The sequence below is a fragment of the Paroedura picta genome, chromosome 14 (genome assembly GCF_049243985.1).
Source record: "Paroedura picta isolate Pp20150507F chromosome 14, Ppicta_v3.0, whole genome shotgun sequence".
Lineage (NCBI taxonomy): Eukaryota > Metazoa > Chordata > Lepidosauria > Squamata > Gekkonidae > Paroedura > Paroedura picta.
This window is the reverse complement of record NC_135382.1, coordinates 27,002,514-27,021,337: the sequence shown is the minus strand read 5'-3', so window position 1 is coordinate 27,021,337 and position 18,824 is coordinate 27,002,514. Positions and strand designations below refer to the sequence as shown.

Below are 18,824 nucleotides of genomic sequence, written 5' to 3'. Positions count from 1 at the left end.
TGTGAATAAAGTAAATATCAAGACTTCATTAGTGTCCAGTGCTTTCTCTCCCAAAGGGGACCAACCTGGGTAAACACTATGCCCCAAAGTTACACCTGTCAAGTGTTTTCAGAAAGTGGGCAGGGCTCCTGACCAGTAGAGCTTCTGATTGGCCACTGGTGATCTGCTGGACTGTGCAGGTTAAACGAACATTGCTACAGCAGCAGCTGCCCCAGAAGTGTTGGTTTGATTTTCACTGTTCTTTTTCTCAGTGTGTGTGTTTTAAAGAGATCCTTTCATCCCTCATACTTGGACTTCCGGGAGGGGGGGGGGAGGCTTCACTTCCTGCAGCAGCAGTTTTTAGGGTTGTGCCCACCACCTGGAGTCAGAATTCCAAAGCTGCCCAGAGGCTTAAAAAGCTTAGGGACTTTTGTCCTAGGCAGTTTTGGAGTGGATGCAAAGTAATACATTGGATCTTAGTACTGACAAGACAGCAGTGCCACTGGTGACCGGCTTTGTATATATAAGGGCCTCTTGTGGCGCAGAGTGGTAAGGCAGCAGACATGCAGTCTGAAGCTCTGACCGTGAGGCTGGGAGTTCAAACCCAGCAGCCGGCTCAAGGTTGACTCAGCCTTCCATCCTTCTGAGGTCGGTAAAATGAGCACCCAGCTTGCTGGGGGGTAAACGGTCATGACTGGGGAAGGCACTGGCAAACCACCCCGTATTGAGTCTGCCATGAAAACGCTAGAGGGCGTCACCCCAAGTGTCAGACATGACCCAGTGCTTGCAGACATGACCCTTTACCTTTATATATAAGGGACTCATTAATGATAAAAAGGTGCTGTGGAATGGATAGCTGACAAAAGCAGCCCTGCTGAAGCAATACATAGACTCATAATTCATAGAAGCAACAAATGAGAGAGGTCTTGCAAACCCCATAGCCTCAGATGTCATATTTAAATGTAACTCTGAGAAAATCAATGTAGATCAATGAGGCTAGACTATAATGGCTCATGATGGGGGTACTGGATCCTGTAGCCATAAGATCCTAACATATAGGGCACAATGGTGTCAAAAGTAAGCATTTTAAACCTCACTGATCTTAACCTCAGGCTTCACTCATTTGGATTTTTTAAAATGGAAAGGCATATTTAAAATGTTCTGCACCCTAAAACAAATAGATTTTGGCTTGTCCTTAGCTGCCCTGTTATTTGTTCATGGAAGTCATATGTGTTTTCCGCCACACTCTGAAAATCAATTAAGCAAGCAGCAAAATAGGCAAAATCCATTTGATCGTGTGCATGACACTCTCTCCCTTTTTTGGGGGGGGGAGGGTTATATGAATGAATGGCAGAAGTCAGAAATGTTGGATTTTGCATCCCTCCCTGGCTAGTCTAAAATATTCATATACCTGGAATTTATAACCTCAGAAACTGATAAGATTTCCAGGCTATAAGCTTTCCAGTCAAAGCTTCCTGTGAAGTATTCTCTTTTACATGACTTGATCCTGGGTGACATGAATAACCCTGAGATGTGATAGGGGGGGGGGGGGAGAAACATCTCTTCCCACACACCATCTCTGATTGTAGCCAGGATATCCTGCAGCCAGAAGTTCCAAATCTTTAGCATTACCCAGGGTGCACCAGCAGGTGACCTAGAATTAGACCCCAAGTTTCTATTCTCCCCAGTTGCAATTGGGGGGTTTGAAAATTTAATTAGTATGTAGGATTGTTCTATCTGTCCGCATAATTGTTGTATCTACTTGGTTACATATTTTATATTATTCCTACCCTGTGTGTAACTGTGCCAGCTCCGCTGTCCCTAAATCTGATTTACTTAGTATCACCGCGTTTGTAGAGCTGATTCCCAAGTAAAGGTGCAGCCAACACCCGCAGCTTTAATTCTCCTTTTAAAAAAGACATACACAAAACACTTTTGCTCTTTCCCCACAAGGGTGCTTTTGTTTTGTTTTTGTTTTTTTCGAAACCGACTGGAAAGAAGTTTGCATCTGGGCAAAGAGAGCAAATAAGCAATTGCTTCTTATAATACTAATATTTTTGAGTGAAGCCATAACTTCCTCTTCAGGACGAAAATCTCTCCCGCTCTCAATCGTATTCATTTAGATGCAAATCTAGAACAACACGAAACTCTCCTTCCTATACATTTATCTGCGTTTCTTCTTGCAGCGACCGTTCTGATTTACAACAAGCGCAAAACCATTCTCTCCCCCCTCCCCCATTGACTGCATGCAGGGGCGGCCAAGCTGTGGCGCTCCAGATGTTCATGGACTACAATTCCCACGAGCACATGGGAATGGCAGTCCATAGACATCTGGAGCGTCCCAGTTTGCCCACCCCTGAAGCGATGAAAGGTGCAGCTGCGTATTGGTGCAAAGCCATCCTTCGATCAGACTTCAACCAGTAAAAAACAAGCTTTCCCCAATAGTTCCCTCCCCCTTTTCGTCCCACCTCTTGGTCTGCGGCTGCCTTTCAGTTTTACTAGCCAATAAGAACACAAATAACCTCGCCATCGAAGGCGAAGGATAGGACTGGAGAGCTGCCAATCATTGAAAAAGAAAGAAGGGACGGGCGGAGAGAAAGAGGGGCGCTGTTTTTTTTTTCCCTTCCCAAAATGGCGGCTGTGCCGGACCCTCAAACCGAGCAAAAACGGTAAGGTGAATGGAATGTCCCGCCCCTTTGAGGACGGTGATTGACACGCTTCCCCGCCTCTCCTCTCTGAGGAAGAAAACGGAGGGAAACTGTAGCAATTTCATCAATAGAAGGGGTGCCTGAGGGGGAAATTGCAACATTTTTGCTTGTTTAATATTAAATACACGTTCTGTTTTGGGACCTTAGAAACTAAATATCGCCTAAATGTGGCTTCAGCGTTCGGCTCTTAATCAATAATTTCTTTCAAATTGCAGTGCTAAGCATGCTTCTCGAGACCTCAGTAATCATGACTGTTGCATAAGATTTGGAGTGTGATCCTAAAACGGGTAGTCAAACTGCGGCCCTCCAGATGTCCATGGACTACAATTCTCAGGAGCCCCTGCCAGCATTCGCCAGCGAATGCTGGCAAGGGCTCCTGGGAATTGTAGTCCATGGACATCTGGAGGGCCGCAGTTTGACTACCCCTGTAAATACTTTCCTGGGAGTAAGCCACTAAACAGCATAGGACTTGCTTCTGAGTAGACTTCAGCGTTGCCCCCGTAGTTTCATAATCCCAGAAAGGCAGGATCCACGGGAGTCTGAGATAAAATAATCAGATTTTTTTTCTGTGGCACCTTAAAATGCATTTAAAGAAGTACTATCCCATCTTCAAAGCATTAGCACATGTGCGTTTTTACTATCTCTACAAAAAAAAATCTGCCTAGTAAGACTTGCATTTGCAAGAAGTGGCCTCTAGGTTATAAAAAAATATGGAATAAAGATTATGCCACAGAATGCTCGTTTAGTTCCTTTGCAAGGGACAAATGTGGTTGCTGTTCTGGAATTACTTTTAAAAAATTCTAAATAGAGGCTCTTAAACTTTGTGTTTTAATGAATAACTGTTGCAGATTTATGTTTTTTATATATAAGAAATATGCATTAGGCAGATTGCTTGGAGAAGTGGCTTAATAAAAATCGTGTAAATAAATAAAAATTGGAGCCCCCTGGCACTTAAAGGATTCAGAGATACCACAGGACTCCTATTTGTTTTAAATTCTTGATATGACTGGTTGAGTTTATGGGTACAATATCTACAATACAATCAGTAACACCTGACTGAACATGCTTAAGCTTTTGCATTAATCAGCAAATAAATCTCATTAAATGCAATGCGACAAGTGTCTGCATTTTACTAATCAACCAAACCCCCCAGCCCTCAGTTTGACAGGGTTTACTTTTGAGTAAGGTTAGTAAGAGCCTGTTTGGCCAAGTTTATTAAAAAGTCAGACTCACGGAAATGCTTTTTAGCCTAATATATCTAGAAAAGGCTACAGTTTGTAGAAGCATGTTTAGATATGCTTCCTACACACCTCCTGGGGATTAAGTTCTAATGAGTTGATTGAGACTTAATGGTACATGTTTAGAATCAGTTGAGTGAACCTTTGAGTAAGTTCATTGAAGTTTGGGTTGCATGGCTGTGATCCTGTGCCCATTTCATACATATTCTGTTGAGTACAGTGGAACTACTCTTGTTTGTAAACATGATTTGCGGGGGGGGGGGGAGTTATAAATCTGCAAAATGTAAAGCTGGGCCATGGATGTTTTCTCGCTCCTGAAAGAATTGTAGTACAAAATGCACAAGGCACTGTCCAGTTATTATAGGCCTGAGCCAAAAGGGAGAGCCATGTGGGGTACAACAACCATAAAATCCACCCTCCAAAGCATCCATTTTGTCCAAGGGAACTAATCTCTGTAGTCTGGAGGTGAGCTGTAATTCCAAGAGGCCTCCAAGTCTCATCTAAAGGCTGGCATCCCTTAATAGGCTACTTTCTTCAACTCATACTGAAGAACTGATTGAGAGATGCTGGGATTTCCAACATCAGTATGAATTAATATGCCCCCTCAACTTGTTGGATTGTCACAAAGAGCAGACGGATTAGTCCTATTGTTTATCTATTTATTTTCTGCTTGCCAAGCAGCTCATAAAAGCTGTTAATAACACAGGTAACCTACCCACTATATATCAAATATATGCAATATATGCAAAAGTATTTCTACAAATATGCTGAGTAAACAGTTTTTTTATAGTAATTTAACTTGCACAGCACATTAAGGCCAGAATTTTAAATATTATCGATTAAGAAATAAATTCTTTTGAGTTTGGTACCACTTCCTAGTAACCATACTTAAAACAGGCCAGTAAACAGTACAAAGCTGTTGAAAATCTTTTCTTTGTGTTGATAAGACACTTGTAAATGTAACAGCTTTTATTTCCTTGTTTGCAGATAAGCAACTGATAACAGTTACCAACTTTTTTTTAACCTTTTTTTGTGTGTCCTATGTCTTTAACAGCAATTCATCCTGCTTAGATTAGCCCTCTGATAATGCACATCTTGGAAACTGGCTGTTGATTCTCACCCATTGTGGGTGTTAAACCAGTTTAGAGTAACCTGAGAGATTCACTTAGCATCAGCTACAGCTAATGAAATGGTCACTAGTGTGCTTATCTTGTATACTTAGAACTTTGCATAGGAATGGCAGCAGCCTGGATATCCTGAGCTTGTCTGAGTTGAGAAGCTAAGGAGGGTTGGCCATGGTTAATACTTGAATGGAAGACCACCAGGAAGAAAGGAGGAAAACAATGGCAAACCACTTCTGATCATCTTTTGCCTTGCAAACCCCTTGAGAGGTCTCCAAACTCATTTGTGACTTGGTGGAGTTAATTATTAAAGGATTATCACAGACTATGTCTCAAGCAGAGTTCAAAGATCACACAATGCATCCTCCTTTGTGTACTTATGTCTATGCTGACTGAAGTGTCACCCAGCTGGCTGCATGTGGAGGAGTGGGGAATCAAACCTGGTTCTCCAGATTAGAAGCCTCTAATTAATTAATGAGAATTCTTAACCCCTACACCAAGTTGAGGGTTATGTCACATTTTAATCAAGAAAATTATTTACTTGTATAACCAAAATTCAGTGTTCTTCCCATTAAATCTTGGCCGATTCTTTCTTCGGTTAGGGTATATTTGTATATACTGTGATTATTCAAGCTAATGCTATGTTGACACTGTAAGGAATTATTACGTGTATATGTAATAACAAGACTTGTTAGGCCTGCATGGTAGTTCCTCAATATACAAAAATCCTACAGAATTGGGATCCTACCTGTTGATCATAGAATATTTCATTGGGATTTCTTTCATCACTGGAAGGAATTTAGTTAATATCCTTTCCTCCAACTGTCCCTGTTTATGAGGGACCATCCTGGTTTTTTTTCTGCTACTTATCACTGGTAAATGTCGGTACTATTTCCCCTCCCTCCTATATGGCTAATTTGTTCAAATGTTCTCAAGCTTGTAAATTTAAATGCATACATATGGATAGTAAGATGTCATGTACATAGGAGAATCTGTTACAGAACATAGTGATAGATTTTGATGGGTAACATTTAAGCATAATTGATTTTTCTGAAGACAATATTACTTCTTTGTTTTTAAAAGAGTGAAGATCAAGCTATGACAGTAAATGATCACAAAAAGGTAGAACAAACCCTTCAGCTATTAGTAATGGAAGCTTTCATAGTGATGTGTTATACAATCGTTTCTCTTTTCCTTGGTGAAACGTTCTGTCGTAAGTGAATCAGAACAAAATGATAGAATCTGATCTATATGTCCTTTGGCGAGGCTACAGAAAATGCTTTGTTATTAAACTGCACTATTATGTACAATTTAGGAATTGCTGTAAGATATAAGAAAAAATATACTATTCTACTTATAACCATTATGTTTTTATCTTTCCCCCCCCCCCCGAGTGCTTTTTGTACAAGATCAGTTTGTATATGCATATAGGCCTAACAAATATTTGTTATTACATTGCCATGGAGGTTTGTGATAAAAGTTCAAATAGGATAGCTTTATATGCCTTCAAGAGAAGATTGTAGGCCTGTATAAACATATATGTATACAGTATCTATCTCTCTTTATTTGTGAGAAAATGAACAGATTTGTTTGTAAGCATAAAGTTTCATATTTGTTTATTGCAAATTGACTATAAACAGAATAAAAATTCTGTGTTTTATGAAATGTTCTTTTCCCCCTCCTTTTTTCCCCTTTTGTTTGCTTGTTGTAGAATGAGTTTGAAAGATAAAACTAAACGGCAGTTAAGGAAATTCAGTGTTGGAGACAAATTTTCTCATTTACCATTAGCAAAAGCATCTGTTCTTATTCCGCTGTTGGTTAGAGATGGGAAGCTGTGTGTACTTTTCACTGTCAGATCAATGAAGGTATGTAAATTCAAATGCCAAAACTAGCTTAATGGCTTCTAAGGTTATTCAGTGAAAACAAAAACAAACAAACCCCTTGTGCCTCATAGAAATGTGTAAGAGATGAAAACAAGATGAAATGAAGCATAGGTAATTTGTATCAGGGTACAAGAAAACATTCACTACATTAAATTGTATTTCATATTGGTATACCCCTGGATAGTTTTTAGGGCAAATTCCTCCATTATTCTAACAAGGAAAAAATGGGTTGGTTTCAAACCATGAGGGTGTGTCCAAAGGTGTTCTTCACTTTATAAGGAGCGGATGAAGAATCCCTTTCATGAGTCAAAAATCCATCTTCCATACATGATATCCTTGGATCCGGCCCACTGTAAGTCTGTTTGCTATGAATCCCTCCTCTGCCAGACTCCCAAGTAGGTATAGGAGGCTGGAAAGTCTTTTTCCTTAACTGAAAAAAACATGTATCCACTGACGTAACATGTACCTGGCATGTGGTTTTCATTGTTGTTTCTTTAAAATAACAATAGCATGCTTACTTTTGCTTAACAGTTGAATAAATTTGTCTAAAATGATTTGTGGTTATATCTTTCTGCATTTCATGTTCAGTGGTATTTCTAATGAATAATCTGAAAACAAAATAATAGTGTTTGCTCTTTATTTATATGCAAACAGTTATTCAAAGTGATGTGACTGTCATAACAAGGAAGCCAAGAAGTAAATGCTTTTGTTAGAGGAATTATGTGAACCTGATGGTAAAAGCAGTGTTTATAAACTATTTTTCATCTAATTTTGCTTAGGGGAATGAACTTGTATGCACATATTTGCATACCTGCACAAAACGTAAATTGCTGTGTTCAGGGGACTTCCCAATATCTAGATAGGAGCAATAGCAAGCATTCATTTATTTGCTTGTGACACTGGCATTCACTCCATTCCACAGAAGCATGTTGAAGAGGAGGGCATTAAAGGAAAAGGATGGACAGTGAGGAAGAGGAGATAGAATATGTTTCCTACAAGATAATTTTTTGTTCATTTTATGTGTGACTTGAGTCTGTAGCATGGCTCATTTACTTGAGTTACTTGCTCTTTACTTAAACCATTGTTCTGACTGTGGTGCAGTTGTAATCCAGATCAATCAGTTGTCCTCATGAGCCACATTCTTAGGTGGATTACAAAGCCATTTGTGCTGGGTTATGCAATCAGTCTTTCTTTTCCCTTTTTTAAACTGCCTTTTGGAAAGGACATGCCTAGTGCTCATGTAGTGAGAATGTGTGCTTGGTGTATTCTGCTTCTCTTTGTGCATACACTGAGAGGAGAAGTAAGGCAGTAAAAGTAGGCCACAGTGTTATAAAGGATTCATCCATGACTTTGACCCTTGGATTGTTCAAAGCTGGATTTAGTTAAAAGGTTGTTAATTCTGTTTAGGAATGTGCTGTTTAGTCTGTTCCCCATGATCCTGGCCTTGATGTTATCAGGCAGGCCCCTCTTCTCCCTAAGGGGCAGTTTATAGATAGAAAAAACATAAACATCCTTCCTATAACATCATTTAAACTATTAAAAGCAACATGTTGCCTAGCAGAAATGATGCAGAAATAGGTGTTAGCCAGATCATAAATACCAAAGCATTGTCTGGCCCAACAGGACACTAAAATGAATGCCAGAGACAAGCCTCCAGAAACAAGTCTGGATGTATAGTTTAGAAAACATGGGACAGAGTGGCTGACCTGCTTCTGACCTCTTCCACATCAGGGAGATGCATACTTCAGGACAATAGGTTTCCCAGGAACTTGCAACTAATCTTGTCAAACCCTAATCTCACTTCCTTTCCTGTAGTTATCCTAGTTTAGCAATACTTAACACCTTTCTTAAACTAGATAGCTTTCCCATCTGGTACTCAAAGAGTCATCAAGAAACATCAACACCTATAGTTTACATTAGGTAATGCAAACAAGGTCATTGTCCTTTTCCAGAAAAACTCATCACATGTTTCCCAAAGTCATCACATGTTTTCCCCAACTCAGGACACTCATCAAGCCAAGAATGTATGATTTTGCCTTATATCAAGAGGCACTCTGCCTACCTGCCCAGTGTTTGTGTGTGTGTATTTTTGGACCCCTACATATACCCAGCATATTGTATCTCTCTTCTGTGAAGTGTTGGTTGTTTCATTGCTGAATCCACAGACCACTCCTCACAAAGACTGGTAAATACCACCTTCTCTAAAAAATACTTTCTCCCTTATTTTCTTATGTGTGTTTTTCAGCATGTATTTTGAATGTGTATGCTGTATCCATTTATTTTCCCTTAACAAAGAAATTTTCAGTTTAATATCCAACTGGTTATTTTGAGTTTCTAAGAGGGAAAATCCCTGTATATGTTGCTGGAAATCTGTTGTCTCCTCAAAGCTAATTTCCTCCAATTTAATTAGGAAATGCCCTCTTTGGGCATTCACTGTGGTAAGGTCATAATGCTGGCTCCTGCCTTATGACTAAGATGTCACATACTTGCACATGTGTATCTCAGGTATGGAGATTTTGAAGACCACTTACATAGAGTTCATTTCTCATCTTTGTGCTTAATATTGTATAGTGGCAGAGGACTTATAAGCCTTTGTCATAACTCTACAGTTTAGATTAACAGTGCATTTTCTGCAGGCATCATTATAGTATGCTAATCTTCCTGCCTTAGTATACTAAATATCAGGAATTTGAAAACCTAAAGTTTGGAAGAGGCTATGAAAATGTATATGTGTTACTTTCTAATTCTCATTCCTTGCAAAGATTCATAAAGTATCTTCTGTGAATATCAAGCTTCACATAGGAAAATTTAGACATGGTGTGATGCTTGATGCTCCACCTTCTCAGTTGCTTTGGCAATGAGAGAGAATATTATTAAGATGGCTTACCTGTGGCACTTGGTGAAACACACTTTGTAAAATATATAATACTGAGAGTAATTGCTAGTTCTGTGGAAAAGATAATACTACCTTTTATATGTGGTGGAGCCAGCTACTACTGGGAAAATGGTAATAGATATAATTTTATGTGGAAATGAAATTCCTTTTCATCCAGAGTCAGTGTTGTTAATACCATATCAGTGATACAAAAAAAAATACTAAGTACCATTATGTCAGTACAGTATTGTTTGCACAATATTGGGGGGGGGAATCAGTCCCTCGAATGTAGGAATTAATAGAAAAATAGTGAAGTTTGATTTGCATGATTAAGAACAATTGGTTCAAAACATACGGACAAAGATTTTTCACTGTATGAATAACTATGCAAATGCAATGATATAATATTGGCTTCTATTTCTATCCAGTCTTGTATTCTATTGATTCATATATATATTCCTTTATAATAAAAAGTTATGGTATTTAATTCTGTATATTAAAATAAAATTTTAAGAGAATGAAGTGTGGCATAAGTTTCTATTTTCTAATATGTGACAAATATCAGCTGCCCAGCCAGTGCACTTGAAGCTAAAAAGTAATGCTCGGTATTGAACTTTAAAAAAAAAATATGATTCATTAAACAGCTTTCAACTTGTTGAGTTGGAAAAGGTTTTTAAAAGGATACCCCACCCACCCCAAAGAACTGATAGGGAGTAATCTGTCCACAAGCATCTAAATATGGTTAATTTAAAAAACAATGGGTTGAAATTGGAGCCCATTTCCATTGCAGACCCCCTCTCAGGTGATTTCTCCAGGTCCCCTGTCTCCCAGGAATAGCATTTTCTGCAGACTGTGAGCTCCAGTGGCAGAAGAGAGGTAGGAAAGTCCCATTAAGCCACTGGAAAATTGCATCTGGTTCCAACCCAATGTTGGTTAACAATACTTATTCTTTTAATTTCCAGTTGACAAGATCGCCAGGAGAAGTGTGTTTTCCAGGAGGCAGGAGAGAACCAACAGACAGAGATGAAATAGCCACAGCTCTCCGGGAAGCCAAAGAAGAAGTGGGGCTTTGTGAAGAACAGACTGAAGTGATCTGTAAACTTGTACCTGCAATTGACAAAGTAAGGTTCATTTGTTCAAATCATTCTTGTAAATAAATGAACAATAAATTGTGAAAACATAAGCCTGGCATCTCCACGTGAAGGCATTCTACAGCCAGTGAGGTACTCGTTGAATTCTGCCAGATTCACAGAATACCAAAGCTGCATTTTTTTAAATGTTTAATGAGCTGTAGCAACTAAACTGTAGCCTTCCAGTGTCAAAAGACTCAATTAACTGTGGCATTCACAATAAAGTTACAGTAGTCTAAATTCCAAACAGAATGCAAATTGAAAGCCAAGCAGTTTTTCCTAGTTTTCAGCAAGAGCCTTAAGTTTTACTTTCATCATAAAAGTTGTGTTTAACGTCAGAGTGAAAGAAACTGAGGTTTCTAAACCTTTTGTTAACTGGGTACCACTTGTAAGTTAACATAGTTAACTATGGTGCTTAAGAACATACTCTTGTTCTTGGCTCTCTTGTTAAAAAAATTCCTGTGTGGAACTTCAATTGCTGCTTGCAAAGAAACTTGGTGTTCTGAACTTGAACAACAACTCTCATTCCATTCTCATCCATGAAATACTGGGCAAGGCCAGCTTTGCAACTGATGCAAAATGTAGAAAAGGTTGACACCTTCAACCCAGAGATGTCAACCCTAGCATTGCACAATATGACAGTATGATCATAAACTTCAGTTAAAGTATTAGCTGCACTCTTGAAATCATTGCATTGAACTGAGACCTCCCCCACCCACCCCCCAAAAAGCCGTTTGCATAGGTTGTAAGCATGTGAGGAACTTATGTGTTTACATGGGAGATTTTTAAGCTATCTTTCCAGAATGCTACTTGACTTTGGAGAGGGGGCATATATCTTGGTAGATCTACAGACCACTCCCCAACACACATCTGCTTTTTCTAAGATCCCAGCCAGCACACATCTGGGTTGGCACATTCATAAATGCAGCAACAACTTCAGCATCAGCAAATCCACTCTGGGCCATCCTCTATTTGGGGATAGACAAGTTGGCAAGAAATTTAGCCCTCTTTTCCTTTGTCAGTACACAGTCATGTCCACGCATGTACACAGATGCCAACAATGTTATATAATTATTTCTTACAAGTGGGCATCCTTATTTAGCCCCAATGTTTGTTTGTTTATTAGTAAAAAGAACTGGTTGCTTGTGTTACAACTTAATAACTATAATCCTCAAACTGAGAAGTTTGTTTTGCTGTTTGTTTCAAACAGTAATGAGTCAAATGCTTTTCTCCTTTTCAGACTCGCTCTATAGTAACTCCGGTAGTAGCCTTCATAGAAGACTCATTCCAAGCCCATCCTAATCCAGAAGAAGTCAGTGATGTATTTTATGTGCCACTGGACTATTTTATTCGTCCTTTGAAGTATAAGGTCCAACAAGTTCAAATGCTGGGAAGGGGTGTTCCCGTACACTTCTTTGAATATGATGATCCAGAGCGTAATACCTCATATCAAATATGGGGACTCACAGCACACTTTACTGTCTTTCTTGCTCTTGCAGTTTTTGAAGAAAAACCAACATTTGAAATTGACTATGATCTTGATAATTTGATTTCTTCATCTGAGAACAATTTCTTGGAGTTATATAACCTATCAAAGAACAAACTTTAAGTTAAGAAATTATTCCTTTTGAAAGGAAATATATGGAGTATAAATCAGGAACACATGGTGCTATAAACATTTCTTTAAAATAAAAGGCCTTGTAAATTGAAATGAACTTTGATTGATTTCATAATAGAACTGCAGAAAGTTAGACACTGCCCATTGTTCCAGGGATTCCATTAATGTATTCTGTTGCGTAGTCTGCTCAAAAGGGCCAAAAGCCCAACTCATATGTTTCCTCTCATGCTACATTTTTTTTAAAGCATTCCAATGTTAAATGCACATGACAGGGTATATCCAAAACATTATATTTGTTTTCTACCGGTTTAATTTTGTTTCTTTGTTCCCAGCAGTTTCAATATGAAGCACATTTCCAATTCAATGGAAAATACAATGCACATTCTCTGTATTGTACTGTCAATTCATTGTAAACCCTGAGCTGCAAGGGAGGGCGGTATAAAATGTAATTAAATAAATAACTTTAATTTTTTCTATTCAATATAACCTGCCACTGAGGGATCTGGCCGTCAAAATTCCAAGCTGTAGAAGAATTCACCCATATTTTACATTCCTGCTGGCAGTCTGGGTGTGGGAGGGCTGGTAAGCCAGTAAGTTTTTCCTCTGAACCCCCAAACAAGAGGAAGAGTGTTTAAAAAAGGGTATATGGACAAAGAAGGCTCCTTCTGTATGTGTATAAACTTTTTGCACTATTCTCCCCACTGTCTTCTAATAGACAAACATCAGATTAAACCATCAGAAGGAGCATCTTGTATTGGCTATCTGTTCTCAAAAGTTCTATGGAAAACAAACACACACATGAAAAGAGCCTACGTGAGAATTGCACACAGAAGAAAAAAAGCACTATCATAAATCCACACAAGGAAAATGCTTGATGTCCCTTTACTTGTATTTTAACAAATATATTGGGGTACACCCAGTGTCCATGACAAAAGACCACCTAATCCTAATAATAAAAACATTTAATAATTAATTAAATAATTAAAAATAACCCATCATGAGAGCAGCCAGTTTTTGTTTGGCTCAGTTTTTCCATGCAGGCAATTTTCCATATGAGCCATTTTCTGTGTGTGCAGTTATGTCTGTCGGGATTTTCTGTGCACAATTTTTGTGTGGACTTTTTTTACACGTTTTTTTTCATGTTTAATGTTCTCAATTATAGACTCTAGCCGGACCAGTTGCCCTTGGACTGAATTTTCCTTGAGCAATTTCTGTCCCTTTCTTAGTTTATGTCCAAAATGCAGGTTAGAAAATGCTTGCTTTTTCCTGAGTCTGGTTTCTAGTTGACAAAATAGGTATATAATTTATATTTATATAAAGTTGTAAGTTGCAATGATTTTTCAGCTAAAGAGATAGTGGTGTAAATAATTCATTTTTTTGAATTGGGAGGTTGGAAACACATATTAAAATAAGCTGCTCAGCCTTGAAGCTCCTTGGGTGGTTTTGGATATGTTTTATTTTTCTAATCTTCCTCTTTGGATTCTGCCAACAAAATGGGGTAACATAACCTCCTGCATGTCCACTTTCGGTCCCTAGAAGAAGAATGGGTCAGAGATACGACTGACTACTTTTGTAAACTTAAATCTTCAGACACAACTGGCCTTGCAAATTGGATTGAGTTGGCAAGGTAGTTCCATTAGACATTTAATACACAATTAATATATGGGAGCTTTTTAAATCATGTTGGTAAGGTTTTTACTTTTTGGAAAAAAGACATTGATTGCTATTAGTATTCACATCTTTGTTGCTTCATATGAACAATGAAGCAAAAGGTTGTACTTAGTGATTCCCAATTACTCTATGTGCAGAGTGGGGGAGGCAGTAAGTGTAGAATTTATCTTGTGACCCGTCACGATCATTCATACAGCAGAATTAAATATGCGTTCACCCACTCGCATCACTTATACATATAGTTGCAACCATGGTTACAGCACTTTAATGTTTAATGTAGGTAATATTACAATTTGCAAACTAGAAGTGAGGTCCTCAGTCTACTTGCTATTGATCGTTCTGTATGTCCAGAGTTCTTTTTTTTTCTGGTTTTGAAAGTGGGATCTGTTTTTTCAATAAACAGCTACACAAAGCGATCCTGTTTGTATAATAAAAGACCAAGATTTTGACCTTCACTTTTGTTGGGAACACCTGTTGAGAAGTAAATATGAGAGGGAAATACAGTGTCCACAGGATGCTAAATGACAACTTTAAGGAAAGTTAATGATAATGTCCATAATTTTTAGTTATCAAACAGAATTGTTTACAAAGTCTTATAAGACGGGGGAAGGAACCACTATAGTGAATATAAGAATAAGAACAATTACATAAAAAGAGGTCAGCTAATCAGATGCTAATAATTAAAATGTTGCATATCTTAATGTTATGACAGTAACTCTTGTGTCAGAAGCTATTGCCACTATTCTCTGTGCAAAGAGCCAAGCCTCCTTTCTCCACCCAAACCTAATCTCAATTGAGAAGAAAGGGCTGTGGAGCAAAGCCTCTGTGTATATTGCATGTGATATAACCCCCCCCCCAATACATCTGTTTTGTTTGTGGAGGACATTTGCAGTGTGGGGCATGATAGTCTATAAATTCAGCTGCTACGAACAGATTTACTTCAGTATGCCGCATCAGGTTTAGCTCAGGTTGATTTAAAGCTGAACAGAAAGGGGGAATTATTTTAAAGCATTTTACATGTTCGTTTATTTAAATTATGGTGGATTTTGCTTTTCTGAAAGCCGATCCAACATACGACTCCATAAAAAATAATAATAAATTCCAATTTAGAAGAAAATGGCAATTCGTCACACTATAAACATTATAAAAATGAATCCCGTTAGAAAAGAAATATAAATCTTTTACAAGGAAGCCTACGCTACCTACATAATTGGTTTCCAAGTGCCTTTCTGAAAATAAGAGGGTTTTGGAAGGTCTGTCGTGGGACTTATTCCAGGAATTTACTCCATAGCTTTGAAGCAAACCACTGAAAATTTCCACTTTGTCCTGCAGGGACAGAGTTGCCATCCCAAGCCTGGAAAGTCCCTGTAGATTTGGGGTTGGGGAGGGGACGGATTTCAACAGGATATAATACCATAGGGCAGTGGTCCCCAACCCCTGGTCCAGAGACCGGTACCGGTACGTAGATCAGTCAATACCGGGCCGTGGCTCCTCGTCCTCCTCCCCGGCTGCTGCCTCAGGGGCTGCCCTGCCACTTTCCCGCTGGCTCACCTTTGGTGCTCTTGAGCAGCCGCCATGGCTGGGGCTCCCCATCAGCCTGGTACTGTGCAGCTGCTGCTGGCAGCGCCCTCCCAGCGGGTGGCGAGATGTCAGGGGCGCTGGGGGGAAAGCAAGTAGAGCAGGGGCTCAGGCGGCAATGACATCCCTCGTCAAAAGACTACCCCCCCCCCGGGCCTCAGTAAAATTGTCAAGCGTTGACTGGTCCCTGGTGATAAAAAAGTTGGGGACCACTGCCATAGAGTACACCTTCAAAAGCTGTCATTTTTCTTCCGGGAATCTGATCTCTGTCATCTGTAATGGTGGGATATCTACAGGCCCCACCTGGAGTCTGGTAGCCCTAAGCAGTAAATACTCCAAGTAGGCCCTTCCCCCCCCCCACACCATATTAAGGGGGGAAAAGAACAGTTTCTTTTGACCTTGTGCAAATGAAATATGGTCTGTATTCCCAGTCATTTTCAAAAGGTTGCTCAGTCTCTGCAAACCTTATAAACTTAATTCCCAGAGTGAAGCTGAAAATAAATTACTGAGGTTGGAGAAAATATTGATAACTGGACGGAGCAAAGGAAGAGGAAATGTGCTCATTCCAAAAAGGAGAATAATAAAGAGAAACAAAAAAATGTCCAGGCTAATTCTCTGAAGGGGGGGTAGTCTTGCAAGAGCTTACAACCTAAATAGGATTTAGCTGTTGTAATTACTTTTCTGACTGCCACGGGGTTACCATAGCAATTTAGCCTGTTCAAAAATATACTCAAAAAGCCTCTTCTATAAAAACAATCATATTATTTAAAAAGAAGGGGAACGTTAAAATGTTTTCCTAGAGGATGACCACAAATACTTAGGTAAAGGTATCCCCTATGCAAGCACTGGGTCATGTCTGACCCTTGGGGTGACGCCCTCTAGCGTTTTCATGGCAGACTCAATATGGGGTGGTTTGCCAGTGCCTTCCCCAGTCATTACTGTTTACCCCCCAGCAAGCTGGGTACTCATTTTACCGACCTCGGAAGGATGGAAGGCTGAGTCAACCTTGAGCCGGCTGCTGGGATTGAACTCCCAGCCTCATGGGCAGAGTTTCAGACAGCATGTCTGCTGCCTTACCACTCTGCACCACAAGAGGCTCTTCTTCACCAGACTTACTTAACACTTAAAACATCCCACTCAGTTCAAACCAGAGCCAATTTGGGGTAGTGGTTAGGAGTGTGAACTTCTAATCTGGTGAGCTAGGTTTGATTCTGCGCTTCCCCACATGCAACCAGCTGGGTGACCTTGGCCTCGCACTGATAAATCTGTTCTCATGGAGCAGTGACATCAGGGCTCTCTCAGCCTCACCTCCCTCGCAGGGTGTCTGTTGTGGGGAGATGAAAGGGAAGGTGATTGTGTGCCGCTTTGAGACTCCTTCTGATAGAGAAAAGCAGCATATAAGAACCAACTCTTCTTCTTCAGTAATATCAGTCAAAACAGCCCGTCAGCTGAGCACACAGGAGTACTGTTCCAACATGCAGTCAATTTTCAGAGTGGGAAGTGGATGTTGAAGGGAAGCACAGGAGGAGTTTCATCCAGGCCTCCTTCAGGGAGAGAGCAGTGATAATTTGGGGTCTACCTCAGCAAAAGAGCAGACTGTTTGAAGGGGAGCTCTGCTAGGTCGTGTGGCAGAGCAATTTAGCACTACCGCCAGGAGAGAAGAGCGTATCCTATCATTAGGCCTGCCTCTGGTAATAAGAAGACCTTGTACCCTCTAGTCTGAACCCTGAGAAAGAGCAGTCTAGTGTATGAGAGGGAGGATCCAACCTAGCCCGTTGGTGCCTGAAAACATTAAAGGAACTTCAAACCGCACTCTGAAGCATAACTATGAACTTATCCATCCACTCCAGTCATCCTTGAAGGGTCTGCTTTGGTTATCTTCCATCTGAGGCTAGATTGGTGGCAACCCAAGAAATGGTTTTCTCTGTTGTGGCACCAAAACTTTGGAACTCCCTCCCCACTCAAGATACCAGTGGGAAACAGGAGCTACAGTTGGGAGGTACCCCACGAGAGGACTGGCAGCTCTTCTTGAATCATAGAATCATAGAGTTGGAAGGAGCCATACAGGCCATCTAGTCCAACCCCCTGCTGAACGCAGGATCAGCCCAAAGCATCCTAAAGCATAGTTATGCAAAGTGCTGAGAATCGTTATGCAAAGTGCTGGCTTGATTTGATGAGGGAGAGCTATCAACTCTGGCTTCGGAATTCCTGACACCTGAGGAGGGCAGAATTTGGGGAGAGTAGGGAGCTTAATGGAGCTGCAGTCTGGAAACGGGTTTTAATTCCAGGACAACAGCAGACCCCACCTGGAGATTAGTAGTCCTAATTGTATACTTTAGCATTATATGATTTTTGAGAGGACATTTTCCCCCAAAGAGTCCAAACCTCCATAGTGAAATAATTCATTTTGTCCTGCCTTCCACAAGAGCATTGCCCGAAACCAAAAATCCATAAATGGGTGGGGATCAGTAATTAAACAAAAAGTAAGCTTTTTGGAAATCGTAGTTGTATCTTTTGAGTTCTGGAATCACATCCTCCTGCCCTCCCCACCATAACTGAATGTCTGCAACGTTTTTACATGTATAGAGGCTGGACTTCCATTTTGGCATTCATTTAAAAAATGTTCTTAGCATTCTTGGGATATTTATACCGCCCCACGTGGTTCCATTGTTTGGTCCTAAGCCTTTTAAGTTTGAGGGAAATGCTTTGTTAGGGTGATTGTACTGCTTTGATATCAGTGTCTGTCAGGGCAAAACACAGGAAGCTGCTAATATCAATTAAATCCTGAAATGATCACTGTAAAAGCTTTTACACAGCTGATGTGGTCTGTTAGCCCCGTAGTAGGCAGATCCCACAGTAATGCATGCAAAAATGTTGTGTGGGAGAATGAATGTACTGTGTATTTCACAGACAAGTCTCATTTGTCTAGAAAAGCAGACAGATACTAAAAAATATTGGTAAATTGCCCTCTATATCTAAAACTGCCTGTTCTTAAACTTAGGTGCCTTAGGCAGGTGGAATAT

General features: G+C 39.9%; 1 protein-coding gene across 2 annotated transcripts; it reads left to right on the top strand.

Annotated features, from left to right (window-relative positions):
* Window positions 1-2,490: 2,490 nt before the first annotated feature.
* Window positions 2,491-12,645, top strand: NUDT7 (nudix hydrolase 7). Of its 2 annotated transcripts, XM_077309941.1 has the most exons (5): window positions 2,548-2,648; window positions 6,130-6,168; window positions 6,758-6,911; window positions 10,767-10,925; window positions 12,175-12,645. In XM_077309941.1, the coding sequence occupies exons 2-5, from the start codon at window positions 6,155-6,157 to the stop codon at window positions 12,541-12,543; spliced, it is 696 nt and encodes a 231-aa protein (XP_077166056.1). In that variant the 5' UTR covers window positions 2,548-2,648; window positions 6,130-6,154; the 3' UTR covers window positions 12,544-12,645. The 2 variants fall into 2 exon arrangements, with proteins under 2 accessions (XP_077166055.1, XP_077166056.1); XM_077309940.1 differs by lacking the exon at window positions 6,130-6,168 and having other exon boundaries at window positions 2,491-2,648.
* The last annotated feature ends 6,179 nt before the right edge of the window (window positions 12,646-18,824 follow it).

Coding starts and splice junctions, on each gene's coding strand:
- NUDT7 (XM_077309940.1), top strand. CDS start 2,611: ATGGCGGCTGTGCCGGACCCTCAAACCGAGCAAAAACG. Junction 6,912..10,766: donor TCACTGTCAGATCAATGAAG/GTATGTAAATTC, acceptor TTTAATTTCCAG/TTGACAAGATCGCCAGGAGA. Junction 10,926..12,174: donor TTGTACCTGCAATTGACAAA/GTAAGGTTCATT, acceptor TCTCCTTTTCAG/ACTCGCTCTATAGTAACTCC.